At 44.8% G+C, this 17,918-nt stretch overlaps 1 protein-coding gene across 1 annotated transcript; it reads right to left on the reverse strand.

Annotated features, from left to right (window-relative positions):
• Window positions 1-9,156: 9,156 nt before the first annotated feature.
• Window positions 9,157-12,384, reverse strand: LOC140188029 (immunoglobulin lambda-1 light chain-like). The gene is made up of 3 exons (XM_072243925.1): window positions 12,293-12,384; window positions 11,844-12,206; window positions 9,157-9,844 (listed from the first exon to the last, which is right to left on the reverse strand). The coding sequence occupies exons 1-3, from the start codon at window positions 12,339-12,341 to the stop codon at window positions 9,522-9,524; spliced, it is 735 nt and encodes a 244-aa protein (XP_072100026.1). The 5' UTR covers window positions 12,342-12,384; the 3' UTR covers window positions 9,157-9,521.
• Between the last annotated feature and the right edge of the window lie 5,534 nt (window positions 12,385-17,918).

Here is a 17,918-nt window from a genome sequence, read left to right on the forward strand (position 1 = left end):
GACAGACAGTTCCATCTCTACTTTGGGGTACTCCGATCCTCAGTTCAGCCAGCAACCTCAGCTGGCTACGGAAACAGCCGGATCCCTACCTAGCTCGGAGTGGCTGGCAGCCACTCAGCTGGCCCGGGAAACAGCCAAATCCATACTGCAAAGACAGCTCCGACTACTGACAGCGAGGCTCCATGAGCGATGGTTCTCCAACACGGCCTAAAGATAGCAAGTGGCTGCTTTAGTCTTCCACCGGCAGGTCGCTCTGAGAAAATCTTGACAAGACAAACCAGCAGCCCACAGTCATCCTCAAGGCTGCTTATATTTCAAGCCTCAAGATGGGAATCAGGTGCCTATGATTAACGCAACCAAAACAAGGGACAGCTGGAAGTCCTGGAGTCCTGAGTACACAGACCAGACCGTGAACCGGAATGCAGACTTCGTGGAGCGGACCATGACACCTTCAGTATCATGTGAATGATAAGACCCATGGTACAAAATTGCCAGTTGGGACCAGGCAGTTGAAAGATATCAAAATGTCGAAAATGGTGGTGGAGTTAGTGGGTAGAGGGGTTGATCCACCTTCCTGCTTGGGGAAAGTGACGGCTTTTGAGTCTGGTGGTGTTGGTGTGGATGTCATGTAGCTCCTCCCTAATGGTAGTGGGACAAACTGTCCATTGGGAGGGTGGCTAGGATCCTTTATGATATTACTGGCACTTTTCTGGCACCTTTTTGTATATATGTCCTTGATGGTGGGTCTGCTGTAGGATGATGTGAGTATGGATGTGCAAAGTCCAGCTCTCATTTGCTTCTTCAGTAAGTAAAGATGTTTATGAGCTGTTGTGACTGTGTAGGATGTGTTCTTGAACCAAATGTGTGATGTGGTCTCCCAGGAGTCTGAAACTGCTTGCAGTTTCCACTGCTGTACTGCCGATGTCAATGGGATGTACGAGTTCTGCTGAAATTGATCATCTTCCTTGTCTTGTTGACATTTAGGAAGAGGGTATTCACCAAGCAACAGTCTCGACCTCTTCCAGTTCCTCTGTGTAGGCTGTCTCAGCACTGTTGGTGATGGGCCCCACCTCGGTCATGTAAGGTGTTCCCTCTGAACTTAAATCTATGTACTCTTGTGCTTCATTCCCCAAAACATGGAAAAATACAGAGTGCATTCATCCTATCCTATCCCTTCATGGTCATATACACCTCTCTGTGATCAGTTCTAACCTCACTAACCTCTCCCTATAACTCAGTCCCTTTAGTCCTGGCAACTTGTAAATCTTGCCAGTAACTGCATTCTTTGTAGTTTAGTAATATCTTTCCAACAGCAGGGCAAATCACATTGAACATTATACACCAAGTGTGACCATTGCAGCATCCTGTACAACCGCAACATGGCCTCCCAACTCTTATACTCTATTGCTGTGGCTGATGAAGTCCAATGTGCCAAAAGCCGCCTTTACCACCCAGTCTCCCTGTGACTCCACTTTCAGTTAAGCTTGTACTTGTACTCCAAGGTACCTCTCTTCACCGTCACTCCATATTCATGTGACAGCTCGACCTAGATTTGATCTTGCAAAATGCAATGCCTTGCACTTACAAACATAGAAACACAGAAAACCTACAGCACAATACAGGCTCTTTGGCCCACAAAGCTGTGCGAAACATGTCCCTATTTTAGAAGTACCTAGGCTTTACCCATAGCACTCTATTTTTTGAAGCTCCATGTAGACGTCCAACAGTCTCTGAAAAGATCCTATCATTTTTGCGTCCACCACCACTGCCTGCAGCCCATTCATGCACTCACCACTCTCTGCGTAAAAAAAAAAATTACACCAACATCTTCTCTGTACCTGCTTCCACGCACCTTAAATCTATGCCCCCTCGTGCTCGCTATTTTAGCCCTGGGGAAAAGCCTCTGACTATCCACACGATCAATGCCCCTCTTTATCTTGAACACCTCTATCAGGTCACCTCTCATCCTCCGTCGCTCCAAGGAGTAAAGGCCGAGTTCACTCAACCTATTCTCATCAGGCCTGCTCCCAAATCCAGCCAACATCCTTGTAAATCTCCTCTGCACCCTTTCTATGGTTTCCACGTCCTTCTTGTAGTGAGGCAACCAGAATTGAGCATAGTACTCCAAGTGAGGTCTGACCAGGGTACTATATAGCTGCAACATTACCTCTCGGTAATGTTATCCGAATTAACTATATTTGACATTCTTCATCTCACTTCCCCAATTGATCAAACTGCACATGTAATTATTAATGATCTTCTTCATTATTTACTATTAATCATGTATTTTATCTTTTTATTCAAATTGTTGATACAGATGACAAACGTCAAGGGGTCCTGCACCATCCCTCGAGGCACAGCATTCATCATAAGAAACCAGACCAAGAAACTATCCTTAAATATCCTGTGAGTGCCCATGGTAAATATGGGTCATTATACAGTTCTCCCATTCTCAGCTGTGTTTGTTGCTCATCAAGCAAACCTTCACGAGTGCAATGCCGAGAATGGGTCAAAATTCAATGCGCTGAAATAGTTCATACATCGAGATTACCTCTTGGATGTTGATTAAATGACATCAAGTGTTCTCAGTGAAAGAATTCTACCCTTGGTGTTGGGAACAGGAAGTGTGGCTGCCCTTTAGCGGTGTCCTTGTTTTGGTCCAACATTTGATCTATGAACATGGATACGCTATGGTTTCCAAAACCTGGCATCAACACTGTCATTTTTCAGACAAGCCCAGGATTAGCTGTTAATTCTAATAAATGCCATCAGGAAGTAGTTGAATAGAATAAGGGAATTTTCCACCTCTGCCCAAAGTTAAACCACTCAGCGTTAATCTTTGTGTGCTCCAATTTTCGCACTTTCTTTGAGAGCGTCACGAGCATCAGTCTCACTGACCCAGTGACCCCACTACCCATGGGAATCCAGACAGTGAGTGTGGCAGACAAGAGCAAGTGAACCCATTTGGCCCAGTGCTGCCCTCCTCACACAGCCAGCAATCAGGGTCACCGACAGAGAGCAGGAGTGTGGACATGCTGGCTGAGCTTTAACTTGTAATCTGAAGCAGGGACGCTGGTTGTAGTTACTGCAATCTCCGGGGAAGATCAATTGAACCATTTTGGAAAGGTAGCATGACACAGACCTGATTGGTCTGTACATCTCATTGAATGATTATTGCATAGACATATTTTGTTGTGTAAGTCTATCCACTCATTGATGGCTGTCATCAATGATATACATCTCCCTCGAATCCATTACCCTATTTATTGCATTCAGTTCTGGTCAACCCAGTATGGGAAGGATGGGGAGGCTTCAGAGAGGGTACAGAACAGGTTTACCTGGATGCTGCATAAAGTTGAGGACAGGTGAGATAAGGAGCGATTGGATAAATCTGGTATATTTTCCCATGGTAAAGTATCAGATACTCGAGGGCATTCATTTAAGTTGAGGGGGCTAAGTTGAATGGAGATTTGCAGGGCATCTGCTTCCATAAAAATGGTGAATGCCTAGAATGTACTGCCAGAGTTGGTAGTGGAGACAAATATGTATTATTTCTGTTCCTTTCCTATCTTCACAGAATCTAAATATCTCCATTTCTTTTCTACTTGAGATACTATGGATTCAGAGGTTAATGACCTGGGTTTGCATTATCCAGTGGGTGATCATTAACGAATGTCAATGATGCAGTATGCTGGAGCTTCATTTAGGAGAATTGCCCCACTGGAGTTAATTATTTCATTACCTTCCACCAGTCTCTGACATCCTGAATGTCCTTACAGCACAGAATAGCTTTGTGACCTGTTACTTTAATCCTTTAAATAAACTTTCCTCCAAAAGGAGGAAATCAAGGGGCTAAAAGCAAATTATAGACCCCACCAGGAACTGGTTTTCAGAATTTTCTTTTTTGTAATCAAATAGATCTGTAGTCATTCAGAACGTATACCAAGCTTCAGAAGGAACATTTGAAATATCAAAGCATAGGACTTATATAAAAAAATGCAGAGGCAGGGGGATGAAGTGAATGACAACAGATTTATCTGAGAATTATGAAAATTTGGATGTTTTGACATTAAGGCAGTTGGGGCATGGAAAATGTACTGAAGACTTACAAGTAGAAAGCTAAAAGAAGAGACAGAAAAATGGATCCTGATGGGGTTCTCAATTGTATCAATGAAAGTGATGAATATATTGCTGGCAAGGACAAAATTTGTTGCCCTTCTTCATTAGGAGAAGGTATTCCTGATGGGCTGCTTTCTCAACCGTCCAAAATTTGTATCATGTATATACAGTACTTCTGCAGTGATATTAGGCTGGAGGTTCCAGTATCTGTAGCAGAGATGACAAAGAAACTGTTCAAGATAATGTGTGACATTGGGGTCAGGAAGTGGAATCCAACTCGTCTTGTTCCCAAGTGCTGGTCTCTCTTGATCTTTGTGATGGTGCAAGTCATTTGTATTAATGACCCTGCTGAAGAAGACTTGCAGTGAATCTCAATCTCAACTCATCTAGACGGATTCCATCCAGTCTCAGACACTGTAACATGCTGTATTTCAGTACCTGCAGTACCATAGATATTATAATCAGCTGTGTAATCTGTCCTTCAGCAGTTTTCTCCAGAGTGGGGTAGAATAAACCTGCTGTTATTCCTCTGGCTCACTGACTGTCCAATCGTTGTCCCACAATTGATCAGATCATAGTTTGGACTGCAACTGCTGTTTGCAAAATAGCACAGAGTAAAACTGAACTCAATGGACCCAGGACTGGCCAAGTTCCTCCTTATTCCCATTTACTTCCTACATAAGCAGTGGGCCTTGCATTGGGAATTTAGACACTAGGATGCTTAGGCAGCCTGAGAGACATGTCAGACAGTGTGATATCTCACAGCTTCAGCGACCTGGATTCAGTTCTGAGCTTGACTATGTGAAATTTGAATGTTCTCTCTGTGACCATTGAGTTTCCTACTGATGTTCTGTTTTCCTTGTACAGTGCAGATATGGTACAGTACTGTAAATTGCACCTTATTGTAATGAAGCAACAAAAGAATCAAAGGATATTTGATGGCATGTGTGAGTAAAATAGAACTGGCATCAATGGGGTTACTCTATTGGGGGGTTGTAGAGACCCAATGGGCTGAATGGCCTCATTAGGTGTTTTCCTGAATAACAATTCCACAGTCTCTGCTGTAATATTTGATGAGTGACATCTTTTCAGTGTAAAATTATGACAAATGTTAATTATTTTCCTCCTGTAGATGTGCTGAGACATCATGAACTGAGAAGAAGTTGGTGTGAGATTTCTCTGGTGGGATTGATGGATCTTGACCATTGCATCATGGTTATTTGGTGAATATGCTTTTTTCCCCAGGAACCTTGGGCTGCAATGCCTGTGTTGTGGGAAATCAAACCTGGCATCCCACTCAACACAATAAACATAGGAACACTCAGAAAGGAAAACCCTTCCTCCAGGCGATGATGCTGCTTAACTTGGATTCAGTATTGTAGATATTCAATTAGTTGGACAGCTCCTGACAACTCCACTAAAGATGGAGAGATCGGGTTCTTTTCTTTGTGATGGAAGGAAGATTCTGCGTGCTACTGCCAATCAGATCTGAGCTGGCATTGAGCTGCCTATCTACAGAACAATAGATATAATGGATCAGAATGGTCCAAGGGATGGCTATTTTGAAGTGAGGTCCAGTGTTGCTCAGTAAGGTGAGGTCTTACAGTCAATGATGTGTCATGATAGCAAGGAGGTAGATTTCCTTATGAACAATGACTTAGGAGAGGAAGTAGATTGCTCAGCCCTTTGAACCTGCTTTGCCATTCAATCACATTATGGCTAATCTTGCTGTAAATGTACAGCCCCATTACTCCATGTTCCAATAACTTTTCACCCTCTTACTGATTTTACAATGTGATTTGATTCTGTTTCCACAGCCTCGGAGAAAATGAGATCCCAAGGTTTGTGGTTCTCTGACAGAGAAGCAAACATTAATTCACATCTGTCCTAAATAGCCAGCCCCTGAATTTTTAAACACTAACACTTTGTTGTAGATGCTCCAAAATGAGGAAACATCTTGTCCATAGTCACCCAGCCAAGATCCCTCCAGAGATGGTGATCCTATTTCCCTTTCAGCCTTAAAAATTCTGTTGGATACAGGCCTCACTTTCCCTCACAAGATGACCTACACATCAGAGTAGTGAACCCAGGAAAAAGGGAGAAATGAGAGAGAAATGAGTGTCCCTGCTTCCAGCTAGCCACCTGATGATGTAGTGGCACTGTACCGGACTTCAAGGTGAGTGGTCTCTGGTTTGAATCCAGCTGGCTCCTTGCACACTTTACATCCGTGCTGCATTGAGTGTCGAGCTAGCAACTTGGCCTCATTAAAAACAGGCAAATGCTAAAGAAACTGCAAAGAGTATTTTCAGTGCAACAGATGAGATCTCACCAGTACTTCTTCCAACAGAAACACAGACTACTGTATTCAGATAAACTACCTGGACTTGACAGATAAGACACCTGGACCAGATGGACTACAACCCAGGTTTCTGAAAGAGGTAGTTGAGCAGATCATTGAGTTGAGGCATTAGTAGTGATCCTTCAAGAATCATTAGAAATGTAATGGTTTTGGAAGAGTAGAAAATTACAAATGTTACTCCACTCCTTAAGAAAGGCAGGATGCAAAAAACAGGAAATTATAGGCCAGTTAATCTGACTTTAGAGGTTGGGAAGATGTTACAGTCCATTATTAAATATGAGTTTTGGGTACTTGGAGACACTTGATTAAATAGACCAAAGTCAGCAGGGTTTCCTAAAAGGGAAATCATGCCTGTGAAATCTGTTTGAATTCTTTGAGGAAATAGCAGGTAGGATGGAGAGTAAGGGTAGGTTCTTCACTTGGGTTTTCAGAAGTGTTACGGAGGTGCCGCACATGAGGCTGATAAACAAGATAAGATCCCATAGTATTACAGGACAGATACTAGCATGGACAGAAGATTGGTTGACTGGCAGGCAACAAAAAGGGAGAATAAAGGGGACCTTTAGTGGTTGGCTGCTGTTGACTAGTGGTGTTCCGCAGGAGTCAGTGTTGGGACCACATCTTTTCATGTTATATGTCAATGATTTAGATGATGAAATCGATAGCTTTATAGCCAAGTTTGTGGATGATACAAAGATAAGTGCAGAGGCAGGTAATGTTGAGGATGCACATAGTATGGAGAAAGACTTGGATAGATTAGGAAAATGGACAAAGAAGTGACAGATGGAATACAGTTTAGGGACGTATATGGTCATACATTTCTGTGGACTATTTTCTTAACGAGGAACAATTTCAGAAATTAAACATGCAAAGAGACCTGGGAGTCTTAGAGCAGGAATCCCAAAAGATTAACTTGCAGGTTGTAATGCTGGGACTTTATAAGGCATTGGTCATACTGCATGAGGAATATTGTGAGCAGTTTGGGGTCCTTTATCTGGAAATTTATATGCTGTCATTGGAGAGGAGGCTCACGAGAATGATCTCTAGAATGAAAGGGTTAACATACGTGTTGAGTTCAATGGGTCTGGACCTGTACTTGCTGGAGTTTTGAGGAATAGGGGTGGGGGGGGGGGGTGTTGTAATCCCATTGAAACCTGTTGAATATTGAAAAGCCGAGTAGAGTGGACGTGAAGAGGATGTTTCCAATAGAGGGAGAATCTAGGACCAGAGGGCAGAGACTCAGATTACAAGGATGTCACTTTAAAACAGAGCTGAGGAATTTATTTAGCCAGAGAATGGTGAACATGTGAAATTCATTACCCGAGACACTGTGGAGTCCATGTTAACCGGTATATTAAAAGCAGAGATTGATAGGTTCTTGATGAATAAGTGCATGGAAGTGTACAGGGAGAAGACAGGCAAATGGCGTTGAGAAGGATAATTAATCAACAATGGCAGGACAGAATCGATGGGCCAAATGATCTAATTCAACGAGTCTGTCTCCAATGGTTATTGATGAAGCATCAGGTGGAATGAACAGCATCAGGAAATGCTGCAATGATATCCTGGGATTGGGATGTTTGATGTACAATATCCACAACACCTTGTTCAGGTGAGATATGATTCCACTCACTGATATATTTTCCTCATGATATCTATTGATTTTAGTGTTACCAGGACTTAATGGCATGTTTGAGAACTGAGGGGCACTAATGGGGTTTCTCTTTTGGGAGCTTACATGGTCCCAATGTGCTCAATGGCCTCATGATTTATTTTCATAAATTCCACCATAAGACCATAGGACAGAGGAGCAGAAACCGGCCATTCGGCTCATTGAGACGGTAGCACTATTCCGTCGTTGCTGATTTGTTATCCCTCTCAAACCCATTCTTCTGCCTTCTCCCTGTAATCTTTGACACGTTTTCTAATCAAGAAAATATCAACCTCCATTTTAAATGGCGAGCTGGTGGGGAGGGAGAGGAAGGATCAAAGTAGGAACGGGGTTCGGGAAATAAATGCGATAGTGCTGTAAATGGAGAGGGGTTGAGAGTTCAGCCTAGGAAGCATTTGTTGGGGGTAGGAAGGAGAAGAGAGAGGACGAGAGTGCGGCTGAGACAATAGGGGAAGGGGGATCAGGAACTAATGTGAAACAAATCCTTAACTAATTTGTCTCTGGACTCATGCATCCGCACACTATCGCCCAATAGATAGTTGAGGAACAGGTTTAAACTTCTGACTGGGCAATTTTCATCCCTTGTGACCCAACCACTTCAGATCGCCAGACTTTCCAGTTTGTGTCAATATTGGTCACATCTGGCGAAACCTCATTAGCTCAGAACGTAACTACAATTTATTCCTCTTTCCACCAATGCTGCCCAGGAGCCTGGAAATTTGCAGCCACGATTATGTTCATTTCCTGTATTAACCTCCCCAAAACCAACTGTTTCCTTCTAATTTTACATCGCAGCCTTACAGTCAACCCACCACCATGTCCCCGATTCTCAACAATGGAACCTTCTTCCCTTCTTTGCTGATATTCGGTGTCCAAGGCTGCCGTACAGATTTCCTAAACTTCACCAAGCCAGGTCACGAACCAAAGCCGAGAGACGAATCTCCTTCCACTCAGGGCCAGAATTGAAAAAAAAAGCACGAAAGATGACGAAACGCACACACGGGAATCGTTCCTGCACTGATCATATTTATTGGTAATTAATTATCGTCAATCAGTCTAATTACGATAAGGAATCACAAAACATTTATTAATCATTCGAATTAATCCAAAACCAGTTTCAGAGAAAACCAAACATCGCCTGAAATTTCCAGAAGACAAGTAACTGTGTGCTTTAACACCGTGTAGCCTCTCAGCAGGAAAAAAGAACATAATCAGCCTCGGGTACAAATATTCCAACATCACAGTGGAAACTACAGACAGCGGAACAGAAGAAAAGTACAGAGAAGAGCGAGTAAGAGTGGTAGAGGTGAAAGATACAAGGCCATGATCTCCCGTTAATCGGGAACATACAAGGCCGAAGCCGCGCTCTGTTTAACAGCTGGATTGTGTGACTGTTGCGGATATTGTCGAGGCTGCTCCTTGTTGAACTGAGCAGGAGTACCTCTTCCCACTGCTCCAGTCTGCGCCGGGCACCGTCAGGTAGCTGCTGAGACTGAAGGTTTTGTCCGCGTTCTGAGTCACCCTGCTGGTTTGCACCTCACTGCTCGTCGGACGGTCGTTCACTGTCCAGCTGACGACAGGGAAGCCGATCGACAATTTACTGACCAGGCAAACTAAGGTGCCCGATCCTTTAGCGGAGATCTCCTCGGCTGACGGCCCCAGTAGTTTCACTGAAGGGTCTGAGAGTTGCCGATCTGCAACGGGAACAAGAGAAAACGTGTTTCAAGTCGCAGAAGAGCTCTCATCATTTCACAGTTTGACATAAGCGTATTTAAAAGGTTTCAACTTCATTGAGTTGAGCCCGGAGTGTCACCAAGGGACAAGACAGTGCCCATGGAGGACAGGGCACGAAGGTCAATACGGAAAAACTAGAAATCTACTGCAACCGGTGAGGCTGTTAGTCTCTGAGTCATTCGCGGAGTTGAGAGACACACCGGCATCAAAGCGCCACAGAGTAGTTTAATGTGCCCACTCTCGGTGCCATCAGTGACACATTCCTCCTCTTCCCTCCGGCCCGCCCACCCATCATTAATGAGAATATATATGTTACAATCTGCTCTGCCCCAGTGGGCGAGGGCACGAAATGCGCGGTCCTGAGCTCCATGGAACAGGTCAGGGTAAGACCGCTCTGTGACCTGTGATAATGTCGAACGATTCGGCTCCCACTCAGATGGGGGACGGGAGGCTGGATTCCCCGCAGAATCGGAGCACCGGCCACAGTCGGTGTTGTGACCGGGATCGATGAGCAATTCTATCTTGTTAAGTAGCCTGATGTGCAGCACCTTGTCAAAGGTCATCTTAAAATTCAAGTACACAACATTCACCAATTCTCCTTTGTCTATTCTGCTTGTTATTTCCTCAAAGAATTCTAACAACACCGCCTCTTTCACCACATACGGTTGAAGAAGTTTGGTATGCCCCCGCCCCCCGAAATCCTTAGAACTTTCTACAGGGGCACACTTGAGAGCTTCCCGACTGGCCGCATCACTGCCTGGTAGGGAACTGTACTTCCCTCAATTGCAGGACTCTGCAGAGAGTGGTGCGGACAGCCCAGCACATCTGCAGATGTGAACTTCCCACTGTGCGGGACATTTACAAAGACAGGTGTAGAAAAAAGGATCGAAGGATCACTGGGGTCCCAAGTCACCCCAACCACAAACTGTTCCAGCTGCTACCATCCGGGAAACAGCCCCTGAGCATAAAAGCCAGGACCAACAGGTTCCTAATGCCCCACCTCCTCCTCGTACCCCATCTGTTATTTATTTATATACACACATTCTTTCTCTCTCTCCTTTTTCTCCCTCTGTCCCTCTCACTTTACCCTTGCCCATCCTCTGGGCCATCCCCTCCACTCCTTTTCTTTCTTCCTAGGCTTCCTGTCCCATGGGCTCCTCTCATATCCCTTTTGCCCATCAACTGTCCAGCTCTTGGCTTCATTCCTCCCCTTCCTGTCTTCTCCTATCATTTCGGATCTCTCCCTCCCCCTCCCACTTTCAAATCTGTTACTAGCTGTTCTTTCAGTTAGTCCTGACGAAGGGTCTCGGCCCGAAAAGTCGACTGTACTCTTCCTAGAGATGCTGCCCGGCCTGCTGCGTTCACCAGGAACTTTTTTGTTCCTAGGAAGGAGCAGCTCTCACGTGAATTGGTGACAGGAGAGAGAAGGCAAGGACTGGGCAGTGGGAAAGGGTCTTTTAAGGGGTGGGTGCTGGAGGAGAGTTCCACCCTCACTGGGAGGGCAGGACGTTTCGCTGGAAAGTTCGAATTAATAACTTGAAACTTGTCGATCTGCTGTGTTTGCAACTATGGGCTGTCTTCAGCCGGCAATGCCCTGTCCCCACTGACAACTTTGGCCCCACTTTAGGAAGATGGATCCCTTCACGTTCGTTCCAATTAAACCAACACAAAAACAAATTAAAACTAGAGCAGAAGTAACACGACTGAACAGAAAGTTTGTGAGAATCATGGTTTGTCCGAAAATAAAACCGAAAAGAGAAATGCTTCATTAATATACGGAAACAATTCACCGAACCCAACTCTATCGATTAAAACTGACGCTGGACACGAACACGATTAGATTGTAAATCAACATTTTCATTGTAAAATTCGCTAGGAAATTATAACTTATAACTTCTTAATTGAGGGTGACCGTATTTACGCCGTGGTCACCGCAGGAGATATTTATAGGACACTTACCTGTAACAAAGAGCTTGGTCCCTGGGCCGAACACCCCCAAGGAGCCACTACCCGTTGAAAATGCCGTTCCGCAGTAATAGACGGCAGCGTCATTCATCTCCACGTTTTTTATGATCAACTGGTAAACGGTGCCGGCGCTGTTGGATGTCGACGTGAAACGGTCGCTGCTAAACCCAGACCCGTAGGTCGGGGCGCTGTGCGATTGATGGTAGTACAGGATCCATTGTGGAACTGTTCCCGGTGTCTGCTTGTACCAACCTACATTATAGCTAGCCTTTGATCCGATGTCACAATTCAGCGTGGCCGTGGCTCCTGGACTCACCGACACGGTCGGAGGCTGAGTCAGAGTCCGGGACTCTCCAGCTGTGAAAAATCAGGAATTCAGCTGTAACCATTCACTCTTTAATGTGACCCCAAGACCCACCTCAGCAACCACTGCCTGTACTTACAACCCAGCCACACTGCCAGAGACCAGAAAAAGCACAGCGTCCGCATCATTGCTGCCCGTCAGCTTTCTGCCTCCTGTCTGTCGGTGGATCTGTGACTGACCGGCCGCCGCTGCCAATGGAGCCCAGTTATAGAGCCATTCACACCGGGGAGGGAATCCATGCAAATCAGAGTGACTGACACTGACCAATCAGAGCGGGGATCGGAAACCCTCCCATATGCTGTCACATACCATCGGGTTGAGGCGGAGACATTGTTCGCAACTGACTTATCTGTTAAAAACAATTTGCGAATGAAAAGTTCATTCATTGTCTGACATTTCCCGAACTCTTCCTTCATTTCCGATTCCTTCCTTCGGTCCACAGATGCCCCTCACACCTCCAGTGACAACAGGGCAGGACAGTGCAGGCTGTTGAAGGGTCTCGGCCCGCAACGTCCGACTGTACTGTTCTCCACTGATGCTGCCTGGCCTGCTGAGTTCCTCCAGCATTTCGTGTGTGTTGCTTGGATTTCCAGCATCTGCAGATCTTATCTGGTTTGTGATAGAGCAGTGCAGGCTTCCTGTTCCCACATCAGTCATTCAGTCATGGAGTTCAAACCCACTTTGGCGGTTTGAGGGTTTGAATTCGTTCTAACTGCAGAGATTTAGCCCCTGAATTCTGTGGCAGTGTATCACCGAGGGGGCCCCGTGAGTGGCAACAGCCCTATTAGCTTTAAGGAATGTAAAGGACAGAACTGAAAACATTGGCCATGAATATAAGAATGAAATGACACTGTATTTAATTTTTGCAAATACTTTTTATAACGAATAAAGTTGATTTTGATGTAATATAACCTATATGACAGACTGCGCCGACATAGCCCAGTTGCGGAGAGAGTACCCGGAACCTGGACAACGGTAATCAGGGACCCTCACAACACGCTGGAGGAACTCAGCAGGTCGGGCAGCATCCTTCGGTTCCAGGCCGAAACGTCGACCGATCTTTTCCACAGATGCTGCCCGATCTGCTGAGTTCCTCCAGCGTGTTGTGAGTGTTGCTTTGACCCCAGCATCTGCAGATTATTTTGTGGTAAGTAGGGACCATTGGCGTTGCTCTGGTATTTATCAAGGCTCTACAAAACTGGAGCAAGCGGAACGAAGTAAACTGCCAACACAATGAAACTCTAAACACAAAATAATCTGAAGATGCTGGAGTCAGAGCGACACTCACCTGGCACCTACCAGCCTTCTCCTTCCCATTCTCCCCCCACCTTCTTTATAGGGCCTCTGCCCCTTCCCTCTTCAGTCCTGACGAAGGATTCCGGCCCGAAACGTTGACTGATAGTTTCCACGGATGCTGCCCGTCCTGCTGAATTCCTCCAGTGTTTTGTGAGTGTTACAATGTAACTTATTCACGGGAACGTGCATATTTACGAGCACGATTGCCGAACCTGTTCCGCAGCCCGCCTTTGAGGACGCGCAGTCCCTGCGACAGAGTCCGTGGTTGTGACATGTATTACAGAAAGGCCACAGGCAGCACAGCCTCCCGGAATTTGCTGTCCTCCCTCCCCAGGCGACAGCAAGCGGGAGAGTCAGGACCAAACAATGACCTGGAGAAGCTGACTGGCTCCATCCATTCTTTCGAATAGAATAAAAATCTCAGAACCGATAGTTTACGATACTCGGCTCCGAGGGACCGGCTGGAAAAGCACAATGCTATGCTTCTAACTGGCGCATGTCAGACTCCATGAAAAAAAAGTATCCATTTTTTTATACAAAAAAGGGCATCCAGAGCTTTATAGCTGACCTGCTTGAAAATTTTACCTTCAAACTTTCCACGTTTAAACATTGATCAAAAAGAAAATACAGCAGAGACAATCCTGACGGTGTCCGCTGGAGCGGGAAACAGGGTTTAAATATCTAACTTTCATCAGAGACAATGCTATTTTCTTTTATATTTCGTAAGCCGGTTGAATTGTGGCTACTAACCAGTCTGGCCATTTGAAATGACGTAGTATGCTGTACATATCTACCCAAAGGGAACCGATTTCTAAACAAAGCTTTCTGATGAAACTGAAAAGCTTGAACACGTAGATATTAAGAAAGGAGATGTGCTGGAGCTTTTGGAAAGCATTAAGTTGGATAAGTCACCGGGACCGGACGAGATGTACCCCAGGCTAATGTGAGAGGCGAAGGAGGAGATTACTGAGTCTCTGGCTATGATCTTTGTATCATCAATTGGGTCAGGGGACTTTCTGGAGGAATGGAGGATTGCAGATGTTGTTCGATTATTCAAGAAAGGGAGAAGAGATCGCCCAGGGAATTATAGACTAGTGAGTCTTACTTCAGTGGTTGGTACGTTGATGGAGAAGATCCTGAGAGGAAGGATTTATGAACATTTGGGGAGGCAGAAAATGATTAGGGATAGTCAGCATGGCTTTGTGAAAGACAGGTCGTGCCTTATGAGCCTTGAACTTTTTGAGGATATGACTAAACACATTGATGAAGGTAGAGCAGTAGATGTAGTGTATATGGATTTAAGCAATGCATTTGACAGAGTACCCCGTGCAAGGCTTATTGAGAAAGTAAGGATGCATGGGATCCAAGGGGACGTTGCTTTGTGGATCCAGGACTAGCTTGCACACAGAAGGCAAAGAGTAGTTGTAGGCAGGTCATATTCTGCATAAAGGTTGGTGACCAGTGGTGTGCCTCAGGGATCTGTTCAGGGACCCCTTCCTTTTTGATTTTTATAAATGATCTGGATGAGGAAGTGGAGGAATGGGTTAGTAAATTTGCTGATGACACAAAGATTGGAGGTGTTGTGGATAGTATGGTAGGCTGTCAGATGTTACAGTGGGACATCGATACGATGCAAAACTGGGCTGAGAAGTGGCAGATGGACTTAACCAAGATAAGTGTGAGGTGGTTCATTTTGGTAGGTCAAATATGATGGCAGAATATAGTATTAATGATAAGACTCTTGGCAGTGTGGAGGATCAGAGAGATCTTGGGATCCGAGTCCATCAGACATTCAAAGCTGCTGCGTAGGTTGACTCTGTGGTTAAGAAAGCATACGTTGCATTGGCCTTCATCAATTGTGGGAAAGAGTTCAGGAGCTGAGTGGTAATGTTGCAGCTGTTTAAGACCCTGGTCAGATCCCACTTGGAATACCATGCACAGTTCTGGTCGCTTCACTATAGGATGGATATAGAAACCATAGAAATGGTGCAGAGGAGATTTACAAGGATGTTGCCTGGATTGGGGATCATGTCTTATGAGAATAGGTTGAGTGAACTCCACCTTTTTTCATTCGAGTGACGGAGGATGAGAGGTGACCTGATAGAGGTGTATAAAATGATGAGAGGCACTGATCGTGTGGCTAGTCAGAGGCTTTTTCCCAGGGCTGAAATAGCTAGCATGAGAGGGCACAGTTTTAAGGTGCTTGGAAGAAGGTACAGAGGAGATGTCCGGGTAAGTTTTTTACACAGAGAATGGTGAGTGCATGGAATCGGCTGCTGGCAACGGTGGTGGAAGCGGGTATGATACTGTCTTTTAAGAGATGCCTTGACAGGTACATGGAGCTCTGAAGAATAGAGGGCTATGGGTAACCCCAGTTAATTTGTAAGGTAAGGACATGTTTGGCACAGCTTTGTGGGCCAAAGTGCCTGTATTGTGCTGTTGGTTTTTCTATGTTTCAGTGGTTGTATGAAGGAATTCACAACATTTTATTGTAAGGGCTATTTTTGTGTGGGTCTTTTGAAGGATTGCTAATTTTTCTTTCAGTTACATCGTGTAAACTTTCAGAAATGAAAACCACTTCTAAACATGTTTGCCAGCACATTATGAATTTGATGGTTTGTGAGCTTTTTACAAGATTTCATTACTCATTGATATAATCTGGAAAGCCCCATACAACTGCAGAAGAATTGATTTTGCTGAACATAAAGGCGGTTCTGAGTATAGTTTTGCATAAATCACCGGACCAAATTATTAATGCAATGCCTATCAGTGATAATTCTGTTAAAAGATGAATAAATGAAATATCTGAGAATGTCGAAGACACAGTGGGCAACAGAATTTGTTCTCCTTTCTTGTTTGTCAACTGCATATAGCCTTTGTGGAAATGCATACCCCACTCCTCTAGTTTGGAAATGACCTGACCGTCGTTTGGTTCATCTGGGAATCCAAGATGGACCGAATAAGACTGATCACAATGCAAAAGTCCTTGAACAACAAAGGCAATAACATACGTAATGTCACCCTCTCTCTGATGAGCACGTTCATGTGTGGTTGCTTTTGACTCTCTGTCGAAAACTCTAAGTACGTGGGCACCAAGTACCTCTATCAAAGTTTTCTATGGCCCTGGTGTTGAGAAGGACAAGTATGGCACCTTTGTCGTGCAATGTCCCAGTCAGCTGGATGCTTGGTGCAGTCACTTCTAAGGGCTTGGTGGGGAAGGACCACAGTGGAGGGTTCTTCTCCACAGGGAAAGGGAGAGACCAGTTTGGTGAGGAAGTTCCAGAATTTTTGCACTAAGTGTACCATTCCAGGGGGCCACAAAAGTAGCAACATTGTTATTGACTTCAAGGAATTTAACTGAACACCACTTAACACCTTTTTAAAAAAATGACAAGGCATTGCATGGCTATTTCTCCCAAATATTTTTATGAATATAGATTGTGCTTAGCCTGCTGAGTTCCTCCAGCAAGTTGTGTGTGTTGCTGTCACAATATGTGCTGGCAATGTTGGAACCCAAGTGCAGAGGAAACACAAAGTCCAATGAAGAGACGACAACCAGAGTTTATTCATAAGAATTCCAACAGAACATCCGTGGCTTGCCTGAGTGACACTGCGATATGTAATATTCTCAAAACACGGAGCCCATAATTAGCGCTAATTGGGTCTCTGCTCAAATATTACAAGTAAGGTGGAATCCCCAAGCATCAGTAAGTTTAAACATAAAACATCCAGAGACTGCATTATAGAGAGCAAGTGGCTCAAAAAGTAAAACACACGGAACTCTTAAATGATTAGCAACAATTAATCAATGAAGCTGCTCTTAGAAACCTCAGAGTCCAACACTCTCAGGCTTGTCAGACCAGCCTGAAGAGCTCATAACAAAGTTATATAATAAGACTGGTGTTTCAAGTGTTGATTTTTCTTGTTAATTGAGATAGTCTGATAAAAAAGGATCTGGCAGGGAATCTCAGAGCAATGGGAATGGACACCTGAGACAATGTGGGACCTCAGGAGTTTTCCTGTTTTCTGCACAACGATGGGTACAGGAGGTGTTTTCAGCTGGAAGAACATATCCTCTGGGATTTGGAGCTTGAGCGACAGCAATCCATCCACAAGGCTGAATGTTTCTTGTGCAGCAGGTTTCAGGAGCTGGTCATCCTGCAGCAAATGTGAGAGCATGAAGCAGAGAGACTGGCAGATCACCAGGCAGACTGAAGTGCAGGCAGGTGGGTCAGCAGATCCTTGAGGACTTCCTGCTCTCTCACTGTATGATATTCAGAGTACTGATTGATGATAGTCTTCCTCTAAGGACAGAGGCATTACCAGACAAGTGGATTTATCGTGCAGACAGAGGAACAGAAAGTGGAATAGTTGTTAATTTGAAGAGCAGAATAGCCAACTGTATCTCA

This window comes from Mobula birostris, chromosome 26 (assembly GCF_030028105.1).
Source record: "Mobula birostris isolate sMobBir1 chromosome 26, sMobBir1.hap1, whole genome shotgun sequence".
In the NCBI taxonomy this organism is placed as follows: domain Eukaryota; kingdom Metazoa; phylum Chordata; class Chondrichthyes; order Myliobatiformes; family Myliobatidae; genus Mobula; species Mobula birostris.

Bases quoted from the DNA above. Each gene is read 5' to 3' on its own strand.
- LOC140188029 (XM_072243925.1), bottom strand. From the start codon at position 12,341: ATGATGCGGACGCTGTGCTTTTTCTGGTCTCTGGCAGTGTGGCTGGGT. The intron at 12,207-12,292 runs GTAAGTACAGGC...GATTTTTCACAG, and splicing joins TCTGGCAGTGTGGCTGGGTT to CTGGAGAGTCCCGGACTCTG. The intron at 9,845-11,843 runs GTAAGTGTCCTA...TTCCCGTTGCAG, and splicing joins GACCAAGCTCTTTGTTACAG to ATCGGCAACTCTCAGACCCT.